Here is a 24,247-nt window from a genome sequence, read left to right as displayed (position 1 = left end):
GTACTTGAAGTATGGATCGAGCATCATGTATGGAGGGGCTGGTCATTTTTGGCTTTGTAGGCAAGCATCCAGGTTTTAAATTTGATGCGTGCAAATCTGATGGAAGCCAATGAAGGGAGCACAGGAGTGGAATGACGTGTGTGAACTTTGGAAGATTGAAGACCAGTCGTGCTGCTGCATTCTGGACAAGTTGTAGAGGTCTGATGGCTCTTAGAGGAAGACCAGCGAGTAGCGAGTTGCAGTAGTCTGGCTTTGAGCTCACAAGAGACTGCACGAGCACCTGGGCAGCTTCCTGCGAGAGAATTAGTTATTCTTTAGCTGTCACACATTTTGGCGATTCTCCATTTCTTTAATCCGTTCATTTTTTTAAGATGTTTGAATGAAAAATATGTTAAGCAGGTTTTTTCTGCTATTTTTCTGCTATTGATCACAGGAATGACTTCTCCAACCACAACTACATCAACCACAACCATAACTACAACCACCACAACTACATCCACCATGACCAAAACTACAACCACCACAACTACACCCACCACGACCAAAACTACAACTACTACAACTACACCCACCACGACCACAACAACCACAACTACAAGCTCCACAACTTTACACACCACAATGAAAACTGCAACCTTCACATCCTCTATAGTCATACCAAGTATGTTTATAGACTGATTATATCATTTTCTACTAATTTTCTTATGTCATTTATATTTTTAGACACTATGTGGAACAAAAGTATGTGGACCCCTGGCCATCACAAACATAATTTTCTAGAATGACTTTGTATGCTGTATCATTAACATTCCTCTTCACTGGAAATGAGGGCCCTATCCCAGACCATTATTCCTTCTCCACCAAACTTTTCCCAGTGGGTAGTGGTACTCCAGTTGATGCTTCGCATTGTGCATCTTAGGCTTGTGTGCAGCTGGTCAGCCATGGAAACCTGAAGCTCATGACATACAGTCCTCATGCTAATGTTGCTTTGGAACTCTGTGCTTTTTACATGCTATGTGCTTTAGTCACTCATGACTCTTGAGTTCACATGGTCTACAATCGAAAGATTTAATGACACAAATTAAATGCACGAAACAAAGGCAGGATAGTACACAGAGAATGAAGAACAGCTGGGAACAAGCAACTGGGCTTAGTAATCGCAGCACACAGGGTAGGAGGCCTGGCACTCAGGGAGGCACCAGGGCAGATCTAGCAAGGCAGAATGTTCACAAACCGACTTGTGACAAAGGTGGCATCCTATGATACTGCACACTTCACTGTGACCCATTTTGCCAATGCTTGACTTTTGAGATTGCATGGCTAAATACCTGTTAGTGAAGAGTGTGCAGCTGAAGCACCAGAACTTAAAAATCAGGAGGGGTGTCCACATTCATTTGGCCATACAGTGTATTGTTTATTAATTAATATTTATATATTTATATTTGTATTCTTTAACAGGCACCCGTAACATACCTTTGTCCTTGACGATAAACCAACCATTTGACTTTGATCTCAACATTCCAACTAGTGCAAAATACATTCTGTATAAATCAATATTTGAAAACAGTGTAAGTTTTGCATCTTTTTGGCCCTTTTTATGCTGAACGTTTTCAGTTCCATATTATTATTATTGTTTTTTATTGTTTTGTCATTGTTCTTAATGAGGAATAAAACTGACAGCTTGTATATCCAACCCTTTTCTCTAGATTGATGCTACTTTCAGAAGTGTATCTTCTTACCAGCCTAATTCTGCATTGGTGACTAATTTCAGGTATTGCTATATACTGTCAGTAACTTGAATTACACATGTCAATATTTCAGCATTTAGATAAAAATACAATAAATAAAAGAGTAAAAGAAGAAAGAAATAATCTATTTTCAGTGGATGGAAATAAAGTATTATATGTGCCACTGAAAACATCTGTATTATGAATGGCCCAGTCAATGCAACAAGCTTGTTAACTCTTTAACACCCAGGGCAGTTAGAGATTCAAAGACCACTGATCAAATAGATGAGCTATGTTACTGTTTATCAAAGACTTGAGATTTTAGAGATTCTTGGTCAGTTTCTTTATGGTCACATATTTTGACTGGTATTCTGTGTTTTCAACAGGCCTGGCAGTGTGATTGTAGACTACAGTATTACAGTAACAAGCGCAAATCCTGATTTGGCACCAGCAAACAACCAGCTTGTTACCAGTCTTATTAACCAAGGACTTCCAATAATTCAAAATCCACTTACTCACATAGGTAGGGGCAAATTTCAATGTCATCTTTACAGTCATTAATTTTTTTTCATCATAATTAGAATTAGAATGATTATTATTATTATTATTATTATTGTTGTTGTTGTTGTAATTTCATAAACAATAAAAATATAACATTGCAGCTTCAAGTGAAAAACTCATGTTTCAGTTCTTAATTTTTTTGTGAAAACATAAGACAAATCTAACCTTTCAGTAAAATTATTACAACAAAAAAATCTTTATTGAAAAAAATGTGTCAAATATTCACATCCCTGTATTTAATTTGCATATTGTTCCTTGCCATGATAACAATGTGATGGGTTACAGTAGATACACATACAGGAATCTGATTTTCACACTCTGTCCTACACATAGCAAATCTCCCATCAATCCACCCATCAATTATCAGCTCATATACCAATCACATCACTCATTCATTTCCACATTCTCAGTTCACTCCTCTTGGTTTTCTTGTTATGTTCTTCCTTAAAACCATTTTTCTTATACCTTGCTCCTTAGTCAATGAATCACAATGAGACCAATCTTTCACAGTAAACTTTTTTTTTTTTTAGACGTCACAGATTTTTTTATAGACGTCAGCTACCATCATGGAAGAACTGGCGATATTTTAAAGTAAAATATCTTATTTCCAAAACACCAGTCCAATGCCATGAATTGATTCAAGGTATCAACTCATTATAGTGCAATAAATTAAAACATTACAAGCATTTTCTTCATTTATTATTGCCCCAATGGTGGATATTAGTGCGTTTTCTGACTTCCTCCATGTTGCTGACTAGGTGGGTTTGACCTGCATGTTGCTGCATGTAAGCATCAAGCTGATAAACAATAATGACTTTTTTTATTTTTATTGTTCATCTTTACCAAGGATGCCAGTAATCCTGGAGTGCACTGTAGTGATACTGCAGACAAAGCTAAAACCAGTGATTCTGGAAAAATAGTACAAATTCCATTTTTTTTTGAAGGGGGGAGGGGGATGTTTCATATTTTTAGGTCTTTTTCCACAAACCATCATACCACATAAAAACTTTCATGCAGTTTTTAAAAGAAAATGTAAAAAGGACAACACACATAAATGAGCAAATAATTAATAAATAAAATACCATATAATTTAAGTAAAAATTAAAAACTGTAAATGATTTAATTAAACATTGCTAAAATGTTAAAAACATGTATATTTCTTATTCTTAGTTCCAGATGGCATATATGGAAGCAGCAGCACAGTATATCCTGGAACAAATGTATCATTAATCTGCAGTATTCAACCAAGTAACGTAGGGAAGATTGACTGGGCCATGAACGGCAACATCCTGCAAAACACATCTAAGCATATAATCAGTGCCAGTAGACGCACACTCACTGTGACCAATGTGAATTCTACCAACAGTGGTAAGTCACAGCTAAAACAATTAAGACATCCAGAATCAGTCACATCAGTGCATTTAGCATGCTTCTGCAATATGGACCAGACTAAGAGAGAATTATTATAGGTTTTATTATAACAAAATAAAAATGTAGCTGTTATTTAAATATTAAAGAACTGTAAATGAGTGTACAAATATTCTATGTGTTTATGTTTAATAAGAACACTTTACATTTATTTCCACAAGTGTGTGAATGAAATAGAACAGAAGCTGCCTATCCCAAACCATTAAATCTGCAAAAGTAAAATCATATTTCAAGTTTCAACTCTTACCTTATTTTTGGAGTGTCATTACAAACACTTCTGATCTTTCCACTGCAGCCTAACATTCTGCCAGGCAGTGATTTGCGATTGAATTGTACTGTAAAATGTGACTGGATAAAAGAGTTTGGGATCTATGGTTTGCACTTCAACTGGTCACATGACATTATGCAGCTGACTGTTAGTATAGCATGTTAATGTTGTTATTCGGGGGTGTTTGTTTTTACATAGCGTAATCATTTTGGACTTTCTATTTTATTTACCTTCACAGGTCAATATTCATGCAACATAACAGTGAACTCAATTATCTACATAGCTTACATAACAATTACAGTTCAACAAAACCCCAATCTCCAAACAAGTAGTAACAAATCTGTGACATGTGAGGAATCCACAGTCACGATGTGGTGTTGTGCTGATAGCAGCTATACAGTGAAATTGGAGGTGGACAACACTGCTTGTGCCCAATTAACAACAGGTTAAACACACACACACACACACACACACACACACACACACACACACACACACACATACTCACTCACACACATACTTACTCACTCACACACACACACACACACACACACACACACACTCACACACACACACTCACACACTCACACACACACACACACACACACACACACACACACACTCACACACACACACACACACACACACACACACACACACACACACATTTTATATTTAACTTATGCTTATATATGACTTAGACTATATTAGACTGGTGTCATGATTTATAAACGACAGGCCTGATTACAGGTCTACAGATCCAGTTTTGAAAAATAAATGACCAAATGAATTATTGGATAAATAAATTTGATAAAATATTACAAATATAATTTTTTGTGCAGTATTTGAAATATCGCTGTTAATTGCATTTAGCTATTGAATAAATACATTCTAAATATGCAGCTTTATTGAGTCTCAAGACCTTTATTGAGTCTTAAGACTTTCCCTGACATGTCAGCTACAAAAGAAAAAATACCTCCACATAGAATTAGTGTAATACTCTTGTGATGATGAGTAAATGTAATGTGATGTAAATGTAAATGAGTTGTACTTTAACATCAGATGAGGTCCAATGCCCTTCTTTGGGCAAGCACAGCAATAATGTAATGTTATTATGATGGCATGCTGCCAGTAAACTCTTAAATATACAATATGATCAAAATTAAAATGTTAGGAGCATTTCGAATGCATGTTTTTCCTTTGGTAAACAATGGTCTGCCCAGACGACACTATGACAGTACAGTCTGGAGGAAGACAAAGATAAAAGTAATGACTGTCCATTTATTTACTTTAAAAGCTGATTATGTCAGTAGGTTTTAATGTGTACACTGAACCTTTTCATGTATTCAAGCAGACATAATTCACATCTGTAAAATACTTTCATGAGAAGGTGTGTGTATCTGAGGCATTGGCAGTATTAAAAGACTTTTAATATTTAGTATTAGAAACAAAATAAACACCAAGCAGTGAGTGTGATGCCACGTTTTCTGACAAAGTCTTTTAAACTATTTTTAATGAGCCCACTGGTTTTGGCTGCACCACAACAGGTTTAGGCTGCAACACATGTAACTATAAGATCCTGGCACAGGACTGTCTGGACAATGGTACAGTAATAAATGCTAGATGCCAAGCCACTGGAAGTGATGCAACTGTTTATGAGGTTAAGACATTCTGGATAAATGCAATTAATAAAGGTGAGTAATATTATGAGACAAAAACTGTTAAACTGCAGGCTTTCACTGAAACATGAACAATTTTATCTTATGCTTGTTGGTTGCCATGGTATTATTCAAACTTGTACAAAAATTCCTCTTTACTGTTTAATTTACATGTTGGAAGAAAATAATTTTTTTTTGCTGGTTTACTCTTGTGTGATTATTTCCCCTTTAGTATTCAAATGCTTTGATCAATACTTTGGAGGAGGAAATGTATATGAAACAAAAGTTGGTGACTGTACTGAAGACATGGTTGGCAATCGAACAGCTCAGTGTAACTCATCTGGATTGTGGGACCCTCGGAACCAGCCAGACAACTGTGTCCTGCGTGTTATTCAGAACCTGATATACAAGGCTCAGGTAATATTGTTGTATTCTAGTTACTTATTTCTAATAAAGAGAGTTTGAGCATGATTTTAGAATCCATAATTGTGCTCTTTCTTTGTCTGTAGATTTTAGTGGTAGCAGGAATCCCACAATTCACAGCTGAACTCAGCAATGCTACTGTAGCAAACGCTCCTACCATAACACAGTCTCCAGCAAATGTACTAGGAATCGTTGGTATACTGCAACAAATTGCTTCTGTGTCACAAACAACAGTGATCAGTCAACCTGTAATGACGGTACTTTTATTGTTTTTATCTTAACCACAGTGTAAGAAAGAAAGGGGGATTATTAAGGGGGGTATTAAGATACCAGACACTATTAATTAATCTAACATTTTTTTACTGTGTAGCATATTTAAAGTTAAAACTGCCAATTCATTTTTGTTGATGAATGAAGAGATAGGAACATTATTGTTATTTTGTGATTATTTAGTTAAATTAAATTACATATGTTTTATTAAATATTTACATTTAAAGAGTTTCCTGCAAACACTGGATGTCATAACATCAAAAAATGCAAGCACAACATGGACAACTTTGAACAGAGGCAATACAACGCAGAACACCAGCTCTGTGCTGCTGATGTCCATCGAGGACATTGGGCAAAAACTCACAAATCAGACCTTTGGAATAGTAACCAACACCATTCAACTCAACAGAACTAACATTTCTGCACCATATTTTGAACCATTTGGTATAAATTCAACTATGTTAATAGATATCCCTCAGATTCCTGTACCAGTGTTCTTCACCTTTATAGTTTTCTCAACTCTTAACACCGTCTTGCCTGTTCGAAATGCAACCAACAATGACAGCAGTAAAACTGGGACCAGTATTAATGGAGATGTGGTTGTGGTCAAGGCAGAAACAAGAATCAACAACATATCCTTCTCCTTTTCTCTCATAAATAATTCACTGAAAACCCCCCAGTGTGTATTTTGGAACTTTAGTCTATTGGATGGGATTGGAGGATGGGACTCAACTGGATGCCAACTAAAGTCTTTAGCAAATCACACTGACCTGGTTACATGTGAATGCAATCACACAACCTCATTTTCCATCCTGATGTCACCATATTCCCTGGATAATCCTGCTTTGGCCTACATAACTTACATTGGTGTTAGCATTTCGATGGCCAGCTTGGTTTTATGCCTCATTATTGAAACCATTATTTGGAAGTCAATGACAAGGAATGACACATCCTACATGCGGCATGTCTCCATAGTCAACATCGCTGTGTCCCTCCTGATTGCAGACATATGCTTTATGATTGGAGCATCCATTGTGGAACGAGGACAGGTTACACCAGTGGGTCCCTGCAGTGCAGTGACATTCTTCATCCACTTCTTTTATCTTGTTCTCTTCTTCTGGATGTTCCTGTCAGCACTCTTGCTCCTCTACCGCACCATCATGGTCTTTTCTGGAATGTCCAGGTCCAGGATGTTGGCTATAGCGTTCAGTGTGGGCTATGGAGCCCCATTACTCATAGCTGTCATCACTGTGGCATCAACAGCTGGAAACAGAGGATATGTTCAAGAAAGTAACTCATGTTGGCTGAACTGGGATCAAACTAAGGCACTCCTGGCATTTGCGATTCCTGCTCTGACGATTGTTGTTATAAATCTCTTGGTGCTTATCATGGTGATATATAAGATGTTGAGGAGAGGAGTTGGTGCCTCCACTCGGCCAGATGATAAACATGCTTTAGCGGTCATTGCCAGATGTGTGGGGATTTTGACCCCTATCTTTGGACTAACCTGGGGATTCGGCATCGGGACCATGGTGACCTCTGATTTGAGAATTCATGTGGCATTTACAATCCTTAATTCACTGCAGGTAATCATTTTGTTTCACATATTTTTCCTGTAATTAGAATGGCAAACACTTAACATACTGTAAACACTGCAATGCAATGCAGACAATGATATCACATCTTAAAATCTATTTAACTAAAAATAAGCATTAATTTATTAATTATTTTGTATAATGTTAGACATACACAGTGTTACAAGTTATGCTTTATGTGCTTAATACAGAACAATTTAATTTATCTTTTGAAAGGGCTTCTTTATTTTGATGTTTGGAACATTACTGGACAATAAGGTATGTGTGGTCTGGCACCTGTGCTGTTTTTTTTTTTTTAATTGATATTCAACACGTATCCTTTTTGATCACATGTATCAGTGCTTTGAGATTTTACTAGATTTATGGTTGCAGATCCGAGAGGCTTTGGCAAGAAGGTTGTCACTTATAAACAATAGCTCTAACCGTACAAGGGTAAATACTCTTTTATATCAGAACACTCTAGGTATGAATGGGCTCAATATTCTGGATTTATATGTCCACACTTTAATATTACCTACAAGTCAGTGTCTGATGTGTCTCAATTACAGAGCACTAGTGCAGGACCATCATCCTCCAGTGGACTTCCTTTCATTCGGAGGATTCAGAGGAGAAGTAAGTACTTGATTTGATGGCCAAGTCATTTTTCATTATACTGCGCTGTCATACCTTAAACTGATCAGGGTTACTAAACTGAATCTAATGAGGGGTGCAGTGTCTGATATCAGCAGACTTTCACAGCAGTATTGAAACCAAAAAGCAAATATATCTTAAAATGAATGTTATGGAAGCAGGGCTAGCTGATGTCCTAAATGCTCCATTCAGTTTTGTAGCACTTTAAGTGGTAGAGTAATGACTTTACAACTCAGTGTACATTTGTGGTGCATCACACTTATCATATAAGCATATTTATTATTTTGTTGCCCAAATGTTTCTGTGGTAGTAGTTCTATTTTCTTTTTGCTGTTACTTTGCCAAAGAACACCACATATGGAAACGTTTATACTTCATGAATAGTATAAAGCATCAACTTTCTAAATAGAAACTCACTTATACTTGACAAATAGCATGGTACTAACCTGCTGATATTTTGCAGATGTCTACAACATAGCAGAAGGAAATGGTTTCTCTGCAGCATCTTCAAGCAACTCAGACACATTAATAAACATTTAAGATAATGCAGCTATAACCCAAAGTTTGACAGGCAGGGTTCTAGCCAGTTAAAGTGCACCATTTGTCATGGACATCACATCACCAGCTTCTATTACTCTTGCTGATTGTGTTGTTAGGGAGGGGCTCCAATAACAATTTTAAGATTTCCATTTAAATATCAGTCAATTTAAGATAAAAAATAAATTCAGAAATAAATTCTGATAAATATTAAATAATTGTAAAATCTTATAACTGTTTTCATTTTTTAAATAAATACCATATAATGTGATCTCCACATTGTTAGTGTCTATTTCCATTTCCATTCTTATTTTTCTTTTTATAACCACCAACACTCATGCAGATAACTGAGATTTCATTACCTAGTGGCAGGCACAAACACTATTGCTAGTGCTATGAAGAGCGAAATCTATTAAGGGCCAATCCATAAACATAGTCGTAATCACAGTCCAGGGTCAATTTACCAACATGGAGGGATACAGGAAACATGATGAGGCAAACAGAAAGAAAAACACGATAACAGGAAAATAACTGAACAGGCTAAATACAAATGTACAACACGGAACACAGCTAGATCAATAACACAAGCTACATTAACACGGGCACTATAAGTAACATGGCAGAGCAAACACGACAGGGCTTAGTCCATCTAACTACAGAGAACACGGGAATGGAATCAGAAAGACCAGCCACAACACAGGCAACAAGGCAGGGTATAAATACACAGGGTAATGCAGGCTAACAATGCACAGGTGATACAAGTGATAACCATGACAATAGGGAGTGGCCAATCATGACATTTGTGTAGACTCTTAATGCTACACTGTACTTACTTTTGAAATATGAAAACCAGATCAATAAGAGTCACTATGGTCAGATGGAGCTAGTAGAACGCTACTCCAACACCAAGCCCCATGAAGAGGCTTTATGAAGCACACAATGGAACTATGAAGAGAAGACCTTCATCTATAGTCACAGACAAACAGCTCAGACATTGTCAAACTTAGCAGAGCAGTACTGGTTTTGAAGGAGCCAAAAAAAAGGTTCAAGTTCCATCCAACTACAGAACAACAGTCTGCCCATCCACAACATGGATGGTCCTATCTAGAAATGCTAGCCAGCAGGCTGAACAAGCACTGCTCAGAAAGGGATTTGAAATAAACACAATAAACCTAGAGGCTCCAAGATCAGACAGATTAATGTAAATGTTGCCTGGACTGACTAATATGAAAGCACATGACTATATTTGAATACCTAGCTCTGTGCAGCCTCAAAAAGCCTTCCTCCAGAAGTCAGTGGAGCTCTGGAGGACACCAGTAGTTCACCACAACCTTGAAAATACATTCGGCCAGGTGACCATAAAGTGTGGTATATACCAAGGAGATCTGCTGTTCCCACTACGTTTCTGCATAGGTCTGAATCCTGTCTGCCAGATCATCAATTAGATTGGGTATAGATACATGAACGACTCAGCTACTAAGGCTACACTTCCCGGCACATTCTCAGCACCGTCCGAATCCCGAATAAATGGAGAGGGTTGCATCAGGAATGGCATCTGGCATAAAACGTATTGCCAAACCAAACATGTGGAGCATAAATATTCCCATATAATCATCACCTGCACCTGTTTCTTATTCCCTTTTCGTGTTATTTAAGTCCCACAGGTGCCCATCTCCAGCGCGTCACATTCAAGCCACCACCGCTGTTTGCAGTGCTCTCTGCTTATCCGTTTGATGATGCCACGTTTGCCTCCATGCATTCTGCCAGCACCTTTTGGCTTTTTTCTCTTTTCTTTGCTCTTGTACAAACTGTAATGGGGAGCGATCACCAGGCGGACACATATACATGCTGAGAAGAGCGAGATTTATTAAGGACAAATCCATAATCAAAGTCATTAGAACAGTCCAGGGCAGTGAGCCAAAACGAAGCATTTGAGAATATACAATTATCAAAACAAATGATGACAAACAGGGCATGCAGGCTGTAACAATGATACAAGTAATGATAAGAACATTTAACTAGAGATCAAAGTGGAACACTAGAAATCACAAAGCAGGCAGAAAGACTAGGAATCACACAGAGGCTAGGATTTAACACAACGCTAGGAGTCACGAACAAAGCATGGGTTACAATGACCAGCCAACACACAAGCAACAAGGCAGGGTTTAAATACACATACAGTGACATTTATCAAGACACAGGTGCAACTCATGAGAGTTAGAGAAAATGAATCTAAGGAACGGAACCACAAGGAAGTAACGCAAGACAAAGACAAGAGACACGGAAAACATGACAACAAAGATGCTAGGGAGTGGCCCAAGATAACACAAACAATCACATGGTGAACAGTCAGCAAAGAATCACCATGTGATCTATGGGATGGGGAGCATGCGCTTACAGCGAGCTTTCTGAGTTCCATTTAAATATTAGGCAGTTTAATATATATACATAACTATAAATTATTAATTGTGATAAATATTAAATAATTGTTACATTTCACCATACATGTTGCTAACTATTATGAAACTCCTTTTCATAATAAAAGAAAATTTAGTGTTATTATGATACTGTAACTGGTCATTTTCTCTTTATGGTTAACATTTTTATTAACCCCCAAGCAGAACACCAGTGTTTGATTGTTCAGTCTTGCACCTTCCCAAATGGGGACTCAGACACTGGCCTTCTGCATGGAGGCACAACCGTGAATAAGTGTCTTTGGGCTACAGTTCTATTAAACAGTACAGTTCACCTACTTCTGAAACATGAGAGCAAGAACAAGAAGTGGAGGAGAAGGCCTTCATCCACACTCATAAAGGCATTCATCTACCTAGCCCCCTCCTATCCCCGAGCATACAGAGTCTGGCTCCTGATGGGAAATGTGCATAAACCCAGGCTGCACTGGCTGCTCACCTGGCCCGAACCCCCGGAAGTTGGATGCAAATACCTGTGTCACTAAGGGCGTCCAAACAAACTCTTCTCAGTGAGAACCAAGGAATGCCAGGAGGAGGATTCACAGTCCCAGCTTCAGGGTTGGAAGGCCGACTTCCAAATGGTGAGGCGCCAATAACTAAAAAACAAAAAACTAAGGTAAAAACCCTGACTCATTAAGGGTAGCAAACTATAGAAATTTTTGTTTCAAGCGAAAAAAACAAAATTTTAAATGTAATTGGAGCACAGAAACTCTAGCCAGGAGAAGCTGAAAAGGACAGACAACCCCTGGCAAATAAAGCTCATCAGGACTAGAGATGAAGGTCTTCTCATTATGGCTCCTTCATGTGCTTCATTGAGAATCTTTAATTTGATCTTGCTGTTGCAGTATCATTCTACTAGCTCCATATTTTCTGTCCATAGTGACAGAAAAGAAAATGTAACAATGGAAATGGAAATAAACACTAACAATGTGGTGATAACATTATATGTTTTTTATTTAAAAAGCAAAAGCTTGGTTACAAGTAGGATGAGATTTTACAATGATTTAATATTGATCATATTACAATTCTGAATTTTTTTATTTTTTACAATTCTGAATGTCACCATAACATTCATTCACTTTAAGCTACATTTGCATTTTGGTTTAAATACTGCTGTAAAAGACAGGAGTTTAACTGGTGATGTCGGACACTGCATCCCTTATTAGATTCAGTTTAGTAACCCTGATCTACAGTTTAAGGTATGAGAGTACATTCTAATGAAAAATGACATGGCCATCACATCAAGTACTTACTTCTCCGATGCATCCTGCTCTGTAATTTAGATGCATCAGCCATTGACTTGTAGGTTATGTTAAAGCACATTCATGCTTAGAGTGTTCTGATATAAAAGGGTATTTACCCTTGTGCGGTTAGAACTAATGTTCGCCAGTGACAGCCTTTCTTCCAGCACCTCTCGGATCTGCAATCACAAATCTAGTAAAATCGCAAGCACTGCTTACATGCATTAAAATAAGTTTGTGTGTTGAGTATCGATAATAGAACCATCAGAGGTGCCTGAATGTCAAATTCTAGGGTTTTGACAAGACTGACAGTACATACCTTACTGTCCATTAATGTTCCAAACACCAAAATAAAGAAGCCCTTTCAAAAGGTAAATAATTTTAAGCACGTATAACATAACTTCTAACACTGTGTATAATGTCTAAAATTATAAGAAAGAATTCATCAACTCAATGCCTATTTTTTGTTAAATATGTTTAAGCTGTGATAGCAATGATTAATTGCATGGTAGTGTGTTAAGTTGCACCATTTCAATTACAGGAAAAAAAAAAAGTGAAATAAAACTATTACCTGCTGTGAATTAAGTGTTGCAAACACCACATATATTCCCATATCAGAGGACACCATTGTCCCGATGCTGAATCCCCAGCTCAGACCAAAGAGGGGTGTTTCTCATCTGGCTGAGTGGAGGTACCAACTCCTCTCCTCAGCATTTTATATAAAACCACAATAATCACCAAGAGATTTATACCTACGGTCGTCAGAGCAGGAATCGCAAACGCAAGGAGTGCCTTAGTTTGATCCCAGTTCAGCCAACATGAGTTACTTTCTTGAACATATCCTCTGTTTCCAGCTGTTGATGCCACAGTGATGACAGCTATGAGTAATGGGGCTCCATAGCCCACACTGAACGCTATGGCCAACATCCTGGACCTGGACATTCCAGAAAATACCATGATGGTGCGGTAGAGGAGCAAGAGTGCTGACAGGAACATCCAGAAGAAGAGAACAAGATAAAAGAAGTGGATGAAGAATGTCACTGCACTGCAGGGACCCACTGGTGTAACCTGTCCTCGTTCCACAATGGATGCTCCAATCATAAAGCATATGTCTGCAATCAGGAGGGACACAGCGATGTTCACTATGGAGACATGCCGCATGTAGGATGTGTCATTCCTTGTCATTGACTTCCAAATAATGGTTTCAATAATGAGGCCTAAAACCAAGCTGGCCATCGAAATGCTAACACCAATGTAAGTTATGTAGGCCAAGGTAGGAGTATCCAGGAAATATGGTGACATGAGGATTGAAAAAGAGGTTGTGTGATTGCATTCACATGTAACCAGGTCAGTGTGATTTGCTAAAGACTTTAGTTGGCATCCAGTTGAGTCCCATCCTCCAATACCATCCAAGAGATTAAAATTCCAAAAAACACACTGGGGGTATATCAGTGAATTATTTATAAGAGAAAAGGAAAAGGATATATTGTTAACTGTTGTTTGTGCCTCAACTGCAATTACATCTCCATTAATACTGGTTCCTCTTTGACTGCTGTCATTGTTTGTTGCAATTCGAACAGGCAAGATGGTGTTAAGAGTTGAGAAAACTTTATAGATGAAGACAGTTGGTACAGGAATCTGAGGGATATCTATTAACATAGTTGAATTTATATCAACTGGTTCAAAATATGGTGCAGAAATTTGAGTTCTGTTAAGGTAAGAGGAATTAGTTACTATTACAAAGGTCTCATTTGGGAGTTGTTGCCCAAGGTCCTCAGTAGATTTCAGCATGCTTTCCCTGCATCATTTGATGCAATAACATCCATTGTTTGCAGGACATCCTTTGAATTAAAATAATCCTTTAATATAACATATGTAAGTCATCTAATTTAACTAATTGATCACAGAACAGAAATGAAATGATGTGCAACCAAAAGTAACCAAAAGAAAAATTCTGCCTGTGTCCCAGACTCACACATTTAATTTTGAACATATTGTACATTTATCAGTTTACTAGAGGCATGCCATCTTATAACTAGTTATCATGCCTCCGTGATAAGGGACATGCTCTTCCGAAACGTCAGCAGATGGACCCCTTTAAAAGAAGGAATCCCCTATTACTTCACCTGGCTACTGATAATTGGCTACCTGGAGGATGCGTCAGTCCACCACCGTCTCTTATACACGGGCCACCAGCGGTCTTTGTTCTGTACTTGGGCCAGTGCAACAGCACAAACTAATCGAGTTTACTCCTTTATTTTTTTTTACTGTGATATCCAAGAATTCTTCTTCTGAGCCATCAAGGTACCCATCAACCGGTACAAATGGAATAACCAGTGAAACCTTCAGTTTTAATCTGCACAAAAAGGGTTCTCCACGCTAAGGCACCTGGCCTACTGCTCGAGCTGTAAACAAAGGAAGAACGGCACCAAGTAAGACTGTGCATCGGGGAAGAACTATGTTAGAGCTTTGCATCTGTTATCTGTGAATGTGCATGCTTATTTTTTGCTTCGTTGTGTTAATTGTAAAGATTTTGTTTAGTGTTACAAATTGATAGAGCATAGATAGATTAATCTGCTGCTTGTTTAATAAGACTGGAAACAAGTTGGTTATTTGCTGGTGCCAAATCAGGATTTGCACTGGTTACTGTAATACTGTAATCTACACTCACACTGCCAGGCCTTTTGAAAACACAGAACACCATTCACAATATGTGACCATAAAGAAACTGACCAAGAATCTCTAAAATCTCAAGTCTTTGATAAACAGTAACAGAGCTCATCTATTTGATCAGTGGTCTTTGAATCTCTAACTGTCCTGGGTGTTACTCTTTTATTAATTGTATTTTTTAAAATCTAAATGCTGCAATATTGACCTACGTGTCACGGAACGCTCGCCTCCCGTGAGTCAAGTGGTTTGGCCAGCCACGTGCAGTGGGAGGACTTTCATTTGTGGCCGCGCCTGCACACACCTGTACTTCGTTTTGTCTGTGTGTATTTAAACTCACGTCAGGGCGTTGTTGGTCATTGTAGACGTAATGTCTGAATGTAACGTGTTTGTGTTAGATGTATTCTTGTGTATCGTGTTTGTATAAATGTCAAATCGTTTCATGTTCATGTTTATCGTTTGTAATACGTGTGAGTGCCACTGTCATTTATGTAATAAATGCTCGTCCCTGTCAAGGAATTCTGCGCGTTCTGTTCCACGCCCTGCGACACTCGGGCGGCCCATGATTGTAACTTACTTGTCTAGAGGTTTAGTATGAAAGATTGTGACATTTTGACTAAGGAGCAAGGTATAACAAAAATGGCTTTAAAGAACATAACAAGAAAAACAAAAGGAGTGAACTGAGGGCAAAATGTAGAAGAACTGGGAATCTGGGAGTTAATGAGTGATTGACGGATTGAAGGTGCCTGATTGGCTGGGTGATGGAGATTGGCTGTAGAGTCCTATATGTGTATCCACTGTCATCCAGCACATTTAAAAGAAAACTTATTGTTGTTATCTTGCCAAGGAACAATACACAAATTAAATATAGGGATGTGAATATGTATGCCATTTTTTTTCAATAAGTATTTTTTTGTTGTAATAATTTTACTGAAAGGTTAGATTTGTCTTGTGTTTTCACTATAAAATGATAAAATGAAACATGGGTATTTCATTTGAAGTAGCACTTGTTTAATTAATTATGCCTTCTGCAGAAAAAGCAGCACAAAGTGTTTAAAGATGTTAAGTGTGTTCAAATAAGTAGTTAGTAAACTTAATGCAGTCACAGGAGAAAAGGTTATCAGTCATTGATCAAAATGACTAATGAAGCTAATTGCATTAAAATTACATGTTAGTAAGCATATGTTAAATACACTCAAACTTGAATTAAATTTGACACAGAGAAGAGTGTTCTGTAATAATACTTATTTTGGTTGTGGTCATCTGTGTGGATGTTGTAGTAGGTGTGGTTGGTGCTGTAATAGACTAGGTACATAGGTATATCTGTAGGAAATACCGTGGTCATGTAAACTTATGCTAATTTCAGGAGCAAAAGTACTTTTAAAATGTTGTTTTCTTACCACTTCTTGGTACACACATCTTTCCATCACTTGGAATTGCACTGATGCAACTGCATGCTCCCAAAGTTATGTCTCCACAGGTTTCATAGGCGGTACAATCATAATACGTCCAAACATATTGATCCTCACAAATGCACTGGTATTTAGTGTCATTTGGATAGCACACTAGTGAAGACAGAAATAATTTTAAAGAATATGACCAAATTTTATCTTATGATTATACACAGTAACTTTATTTTAGGCTACGTAAGTCCAGTTGTGTGTGGCATCTCAATATGAGAGTCACAAACAGTGTTGACAGTGAAGTCAAAGTTACAAACACAGACTCTTACCTCTCAAACACAAAAAAAACCTAAAGATACTCTGTAAACCACAAATATATTCAGACTGCCTTGGGCTCTGTAATCAACATCGAATGGTCTGGCTGTGATATAAAGTCTGAATCCCCTTATGACTGTAGAAAGACCGATGATTGAGCTGCACATGTGGGCCAACTCACTGCATGAGCAATGAAAACTTCCTCCAATTTGCCAGGCTCACTGGAAGCACAGCCTAACATGGAGATGCAGCTATTGTTGGTTTTAGTAATACCAAGATTGAATTGGATTCTCTTTCAAATTTGTTGTAATCTGTGACAGTGGTGCAAGGAATTAGTAACAGGGTAGTAGTAGTAGTATGGAAATTTTCACACAGTTTTTTCTGTCATGCTTGTTGTGGGGTGATAATAAAAGCCACTGAGTATATCCAGCCATCTAGAAGCCAGTGAGCGATTTGTATGGGAAAGAGAAGAGACTGCATCATTCTTAGATAAAACATCTACTAGCGTCTGCTCCAGTACTGTTGCTGCCATTGGTGTCTTGTAGTGTTTCTAAGACATCCATTTAGAAGGAGAAATCTAAACAAAATGAACAGAATGCAGACATCTCTTTAGCTTCACTAGAACGTTTGCTGCCAGGGCCTAAGATAGCATGAGCCCCAAAGACTAGTCCAGGAATGAGCAGAAATGTTAGAACAAGTCACTAAACCAGCTGCAACAAAATACCCCAGTCCAGCACTGTGAAGCATATCCAGTGAAAAAATCAAACATACTATAGATAGCAGAAATGATCTTAGGCAGAGAACTCACAGAGTAGCTGATTATATACAACAGGGGAGAAAAACTGATCACCTACAAATAGGCATGGTCTCATTAGTACTTCCAAGGTTGGACATGTCCGAGAAGATTCCCTTAGTGAGATGCCAAAGAGATTCCATGAACAGCCAAGAAACAAACAAACAAAAGGATGATGACAGGTCTTAGATAAAGCAAAAGCAGCCAATTTCACCCCACTACAATTTTTATTATTGTAGAGAGCAAATTTTAATATATTCCCAATCACACTCTACCCTCACACTGTCTGTTGAACAGTCAGACTCTCACACATCTGTCTATCCTTTCATGAATGAAAGTAATCTGCACCATTACAGGACCATATATCCAGGTTTTCTTAAAGAAAGCTGAATTCTCTAAACCTAACACTTCTAACTGGGCCTAATCAATTCTGTTAAAACAGAAAAAGGTGAAAAAAACTTAAAGTAAAAAAATCTATTTGATTTGATTGGTTAAGAATCAACTTTTTCTTGCTCATTTGAGCTGAACAGCAACTCAGCTGCCCTAGAGTATGTTTAGCCAAGAGTATGTTAACGCAAGTTGCTGTAGTGATTGAGCTGATTAGATGATTTGTCACAATGAAGCCTGACTTAAACCCACCTTTAGCTTTCCAACCCAATCAGCCATCTTTGTGATATACTGCTGAGGTTGTGCGTTGTCTCTAATAAGACTTTGTTACAGAACTCTACAGGCTTTTTGCAATTTTAGCAGAGTGAAACCTGACTTTACTGTCCTTGAGTCTTACTGTCTATAGCATCTGGTTGTAAACCCTCTGAGGCCTTTCTTTGCTTTCATCACAACATCACAATTATCATTCTTATAAATGTAGTTGCTGTAAAACATTTCCTTTACCAGAAATATCAAATAATCACACACATTTGAATGAGCAACATGGTAACAAATCTCAGCAAGAAATTTGATGTCATCTCTTCAAAAGTAATTGTAATGAATGGCTTTCTCTTGACTGTAACAAGTAACAGCAAATAAATACAGCATAGGCTAACTGAACTTTAAATAAATATTCTGGTGTTTTTCATCATAATTAATAGCATGTAGTCATAAAGCTACCACGGTCATTTCAGAAACGACATCCTGAATAGAATACATTAAAAAATACTTTTGTCTTGAAAAACACTTAAAATATTCTTTTTTTTATCCTGAACATCTGCCCTTTGCTATGAAATTTATGGTTTCCCATTAATGTGTCATTTGCATTCTTCACAGTTTAATCTCTACTGCAACACCCCTGACACATGTACACACAAACGCACACATATCCATTAACTTACAACGGCATTCTGTGTTAAACACAAAGCGAGATATGTAAAGTTCTCAAGTCAGCCTATGTAAATCATATCTGAATATAATTTGGATGTTTATGAAGTAAAAAATGATCCATTATGATACTGGTACTGCTAAGTTAGAACACACATTGGTGGTAGAGGAGTACTATGGCTGTTCTAGGGGGAGCTACAGCACCTCTAAAACTCTCTCTGTCACCACCCATGTTCACATGATTCAAACACCTTGTACTTCCTGGGAAAAAGCATTCAAATGTCATACTCCAACATCATCTATTAGCTCCAGTCTACAGTGGCAAAATAGTTGTAATTCCCTAACCATGTTACTCATATTTGATGTAAATAAATTTTTAGGTTAGAATATTAATGTTATATATTTTATCAGAAACATTAACATTATTATACATAATTAGAATAATTAGAATTATTGATACATATTATTCATACATTTGATAAAAGTAATAAATGGGTGCAACAGAGCTACTATGTATCAATATGTTTGTTTTGTTTAGGAGAAATAAAAACTGTAAAAAAGTTCACATCTTGTATTTCACATTCAACACATTAACCTTTTCAACAACTAGAAAGAGAATGTTTGTAGAAATTCCTCTCACTCAGGATATAGTACAGTTTCCATTAAATGGTCTAAGATACCTTCTATCTTTAAAAAAAGAGCAAAGTGGATGTGATTCATGTTAACCATATTATTCATTTTTAATGAGCCTGAGGGTTTTTGTGGTAGTTCTAACCACCCAAACATGTTTGTCAGGGCTGTTTTGCTTCAACAGCTAAGCCTTTCACAAGCTTCATGGAACAGTGAACCTTGTCAGCGACACACAATTGACAGAGTAGTTTGGTTTTCTATCTGGTTTCCTTATTCCACTGTGTAAATAGTACAGAATGTTTCCATTTCTTGGCATCCCTGGTTTCTGATGACTACAGTAGTATCAGCCACCTACTTTCAAATACATGATTCATGCTTTCATGTGACCATGTCAACTGTTAAACTAATTATAGTTAAAGGATAATTATCCTTTAACTATAAAGATACATCTCCAAAAGTGATTTCGAAATCTATATAAAACATTATCATGTATTAAAATAATTATCATAAAATTCCAGTGTCTAGCTGTAAGTTTACATGACTTTCTTCTCAGAAATGCTGTTAGACCATGTGTTGTTTAACCTTTGGTTACACTACTTGCCTATAATTTTAACCTTCTAATGCAGAAAACACAACTTAGAAATATAAAACTTATAACTTTTAAAGTATGAGTTAAGTTAGTTAAGTTACTTACATACTGTATACTATCACACCAACAAACAAGCAGTTCTGACCCTCCATATATATATATATATATATATATATATATATATATATATATATATATATATATATATATATATATATATATATATATGTATACTTACCAGCTATCAGGTGTTCTAATTAATGATCAAAGACTAATGCAAGAGATCTTGTATATTCATACATGCTCACTGTAGCCCAACCCAAACGTCACTTGATCCAATCAAATACTGTTATATGGTATGCAGTTTCAGAAGCAGGTCACCTATTCACTAATTACATGATGTTCTTTTGTTTATGGAACTGCTTACTAAAATGCAACAAGAAATCCAGAGTGACATCCAGTTACTAAGTTCATCACATGCTACAGAAAGAACACTCTTTGTTTTTACCATGCATTTATGATGACTTAATGGTAATGCCAGCAGTCTGAATTTTTTGGGCTATGCTGAAATATCCTTTATAGTGTGGTAGCTGTCAAGGAGCAAGCTTTTTTTGGGTCCTCCAAGGGAATAAGAAGCAAATGATGTGGACCACCAACGTTTACCCAATCAGGACAAGGAGACGTCTTTACTTGTCTGTCAATCATATTATACACGATTTGGAGTGAATACTAAAGGAAGGGTTTGTATTTGTTTGGATGTTGTGTTTCAAAAATAACTTCCTCCAAAGTAACAGTGTAAAGCTATAATTTTGTGTCATTGCGTTTCCTGATAATACACTATGACAAATATGAACATTCTAAAAATTACGTTTTTAAAAACTAATTTTCTAGGTGCTCATTTGTCCCACATTCCGTGGTGGCTGGATACTAGTGTTATGGGGTCATTTTTGTTTGTTGAGAATTACAGTTTAACCAACTGTCACGTTGAACATGCTGGGTTTTTGTCTTTATTTATGAGTTTTTTACTGGCAGTTGAACTCGTGTGGAAGCATGGGATGTAGCAGTTCTTTGTGTGTCCTCTCAGTCACTACTGTGGGTTTGGGTTAGCAGGCTGGGTAGGGTATATGGGCAGCCCTTTGCGTTTTGTTAGAAGCTTGAGCATGTGCAAGGTTTGAAATCCTGGGACTGCACAGGTGAATTCAGCCTGGTGGTGCGTAGCTGTTAAAATGTTGTTCATTCATTGTTTTTTTCATATTATTTTTCCATTCCAGTCTCACTTCCTCAGCTTGCCATTAATACATCCTAACTGACACAGGCATGCACTGCCTGGGATGTAACAGGCTAAATCCGTTTAATATTTCACTAATTTGATGGGGAATTCATTCCTAAATGCAAATGAGCCTGAGTTTGTTGGTTTTTATTTTACTACTGCACTTTAAAAGGTTTTTTCGCTCCAAGTCGTAGACGTGTAGGTCAAACTCTGGTCTGTGAGATCTTGTTCTCGTCTACCCCCACTCCTATGCATACCTTTGGTCTCTCACAGAGATTAATCACAACAGTCAAAATGGTCACTCTGTCCCTGCTCTACCACAAATAGTCAATAGTTATTCAGGACTTTAAATCAGAGTCCTAACACCAGCTGTGAGATCATGTGGCTGTTTCCTATAGCGTATCCCTATATGTGGTTACTTTTGATTGGTCAGTAGTGGTAAACTTGGTTCTTGGTTGAGAAGACTGAAGGAAGTCTGGGCCAGTGAGAGTGGAGCTGGAGTGATGGGTTTGGGGGAGAGCAGAGCTGGTGGACTCTCTGGGCCTGATTCTTTCTTTTTTTCTTTGTCTCTATCTATTTATATATTATGTAACATCCAGGTAGTATTCTGTAGGCTGCATTCTGGTTATTTATAACATGCATTGCCTCATTACAATATCTAACCAACGGTAATGTGTAACTAATTGGCATGTACTACGCAAATAAACCCACTTACCTTAAACTCACATGAAGCTGAACTCTTTAAAAAGCACTATATGATGTAAATGCTTAAGACCTCACCAACTAGAGTGAGGAACCAGATATACTTTTAGAGATACTAATTCCCTGCAGAAAGAATTGCCTATATCATTGTCTAGAATGCCTATATCAATGCCTATAATGCTTATATCATTGCCTATAATGCCTTATAATGCCTATATCATTGCCTATAATGCCTTATAATGCCTATATCATTGCCTATAATGCCTATATCAATGCTTATGATGCCTATATCATTGCCTATAAAGCCTATATCATTGCCTATATCAATGCTTATAATGCCTATATCATTGCCTATAATGCCTATATCATTGCCTATAATGCCTATACCAGTTCCCTGCAGAGGATCCAGTCTGCTGTGCACATTTACTAGGTTAAACCATATTAGACTAGCCTAACGGTAATGCTATTTTAGCATTAAGGAACTTCATAAAGTTGGTTATACACATTCTCATGACTTACACTGGGATATGCAATAGAATTTGCTCTTTCTAACACATTTATAATTATAATTTGGATTCATGTAAATTGATTAAGTTTTACATGTGTTAAATCTTCGGCCGCATCTATTTCTGTCATTGGTAGTAGGTAAGTGTGGCAGGGGTAAGTAAAACCAACAAAAATATTTTCAAATGATCTAGTTTATCACTTTGTGTTGTACTGTTTGCATATTTTTCTAATTAACTTTGAATAAGTGTATCTGAAAATGTAAATATATATTAAAATAAATTAGATTTTACAGTGTATCTTTACTTTTAACAAGAGATATTGTCACAGAGCAGCTCTACAGAACCCCAGGCTTAGAACCCTAATGAGCTAACAAAGCAGCGACAGTAGAGCCACTTCAGTGTTGATCAGGCTGAGGTTACTGCTGTTCGTCTGGACTGCAGATAGTACAAAGGATTCCTCCAGCACAGATCCAGGCCACCCTCAGCCCTTTGCATCAAGGAGACGTACACAAGAGTGGTGGATGAAAGAGGTTCTGTCCACTCTCACAGCCCAGGAATTCACCACCCACAGACAACATGGCCCCGGTCACATTGGTGTAGACGTGCGTTTTGCCCACGGTGACATGGGGGACACTATAAGACTGCCACCATCTAGTGTACCGGTGATGCAATACGGGATGTGGAACATGTGATTCATCTGCGGAGGTCTCAAGCAGCAGTCTAGTTCATGGGCCCTCCAAAAGCAACAACAACAACAAAAAACACTGACAACAAAACTACACATAATTCCCATGTGATATCACCCTCTACTGACAAACTGTAAATGACACCACATCTAATGTGTAAATGTAGAATTAACATAAAGATATCACTCGGGTTCCATTCCAAATGTCCAGTTACCAGTGTGACCAAGGCCTCAGAATCAAACCTAGTTCACAAATAAAAAATAAGCAAACCAATATCTTTTGGTTCATTTTTATTTTTGCTAGGTCAAGTAGCCACTCCTAGTACAGTCAGCGTAGTGTAGGTTTTTTCTTTTGTTCACTCTAGTTTTCAACATTGGCCACCCTGAAGTCTTTTGATGTGTTTGTTCTTGTCTTACTGTCACTTTGTTTGTCATCAAATTGTACATATTACCAGTACAGGCACTCATGATCTCATCGCTAAGACTGGTGGTGTTCATTTATATTCATAGACAGGGTTATAACAGACTTCCTCTAAAACTCTTCCTCTAAAACTTTTCCTCCAAA

At 37.4% G+C, this 24,247-nt stretch overlaps 2 protein-coding genes and 1 pseudogene across 2 annotated transcripts in view; 2 read left to right on the top strand and 1 right to left on the bottom strand.

Annotated features, from left to right (window-relative positions):
- The first annotated feature begins 131 nt into the window (after positions 1–131).
- LOC113588849 (adhesion G protein-coupled receptor F4-like) lies at positions 132–9,099 on the top strand. The gene is made up of 12 exons (XM_035524410.1): positions 132–136; positions 434–661; positions 2,114–2,250; positions 3,459–3,656; positions 5,532–5,678; positions 5,875–6,059; positions 6,152–6,322; positions 6,563–7,921; positions 8,147–8,188; positions 8,303–8,362; positions 8,479–8,542; positions 9,023–9,099. Exons 1-12 carry the CDS (start codon positions 132–134, stop codon positions 9,097–9,099), a joined length of 2,673 nt encoding a protein of 890 aa, XP_035380303.1.
- A 1,648-nt stretch (positions 9,100–10,747) lies between these two features.
- Positions 10,748–14,599, bottom strand: LOC113588850 (annotated as a pseudogene).
- Positions 14,600–22,720: 8,121 nt separating this feature from the next.
- LOC113588851 overlaps positions 22,721–24,247 on the top strand; it is a 59,316-nt gene continuing 57,789 nt past the window's right edge. Inside the window, exon 1 of the mRNA XM_035524409.1 lies at positions 22,721–22,906. Within this exon, the coding sequence (XP_035380302.1) occupies positions 22,721–22,906 (186 nt within the window). The remainder of the gene's footprint in view (positions 22,907–24,247) is intronic.

The sequence above is a fragment of the Electrophorus electricus genome, chromosome 3 (assembly GCF_013358815.1).
Source record: "Electrophorus electricus isolate fEleEle1 chromosome 3, fEleEle1.pri, whole genome shotgun sequence".
In the NCBI taxonomy this organism is placed as follows: Eukaryota; Metazoa; Chordata; class Actinopteri; order Gymnotiformes; family Gymnotidae; genus Electrophorus; species Electrophorus electricus.
This window is presented reverse-complemented; position numbering and strand designations above follow the sequence as displayed.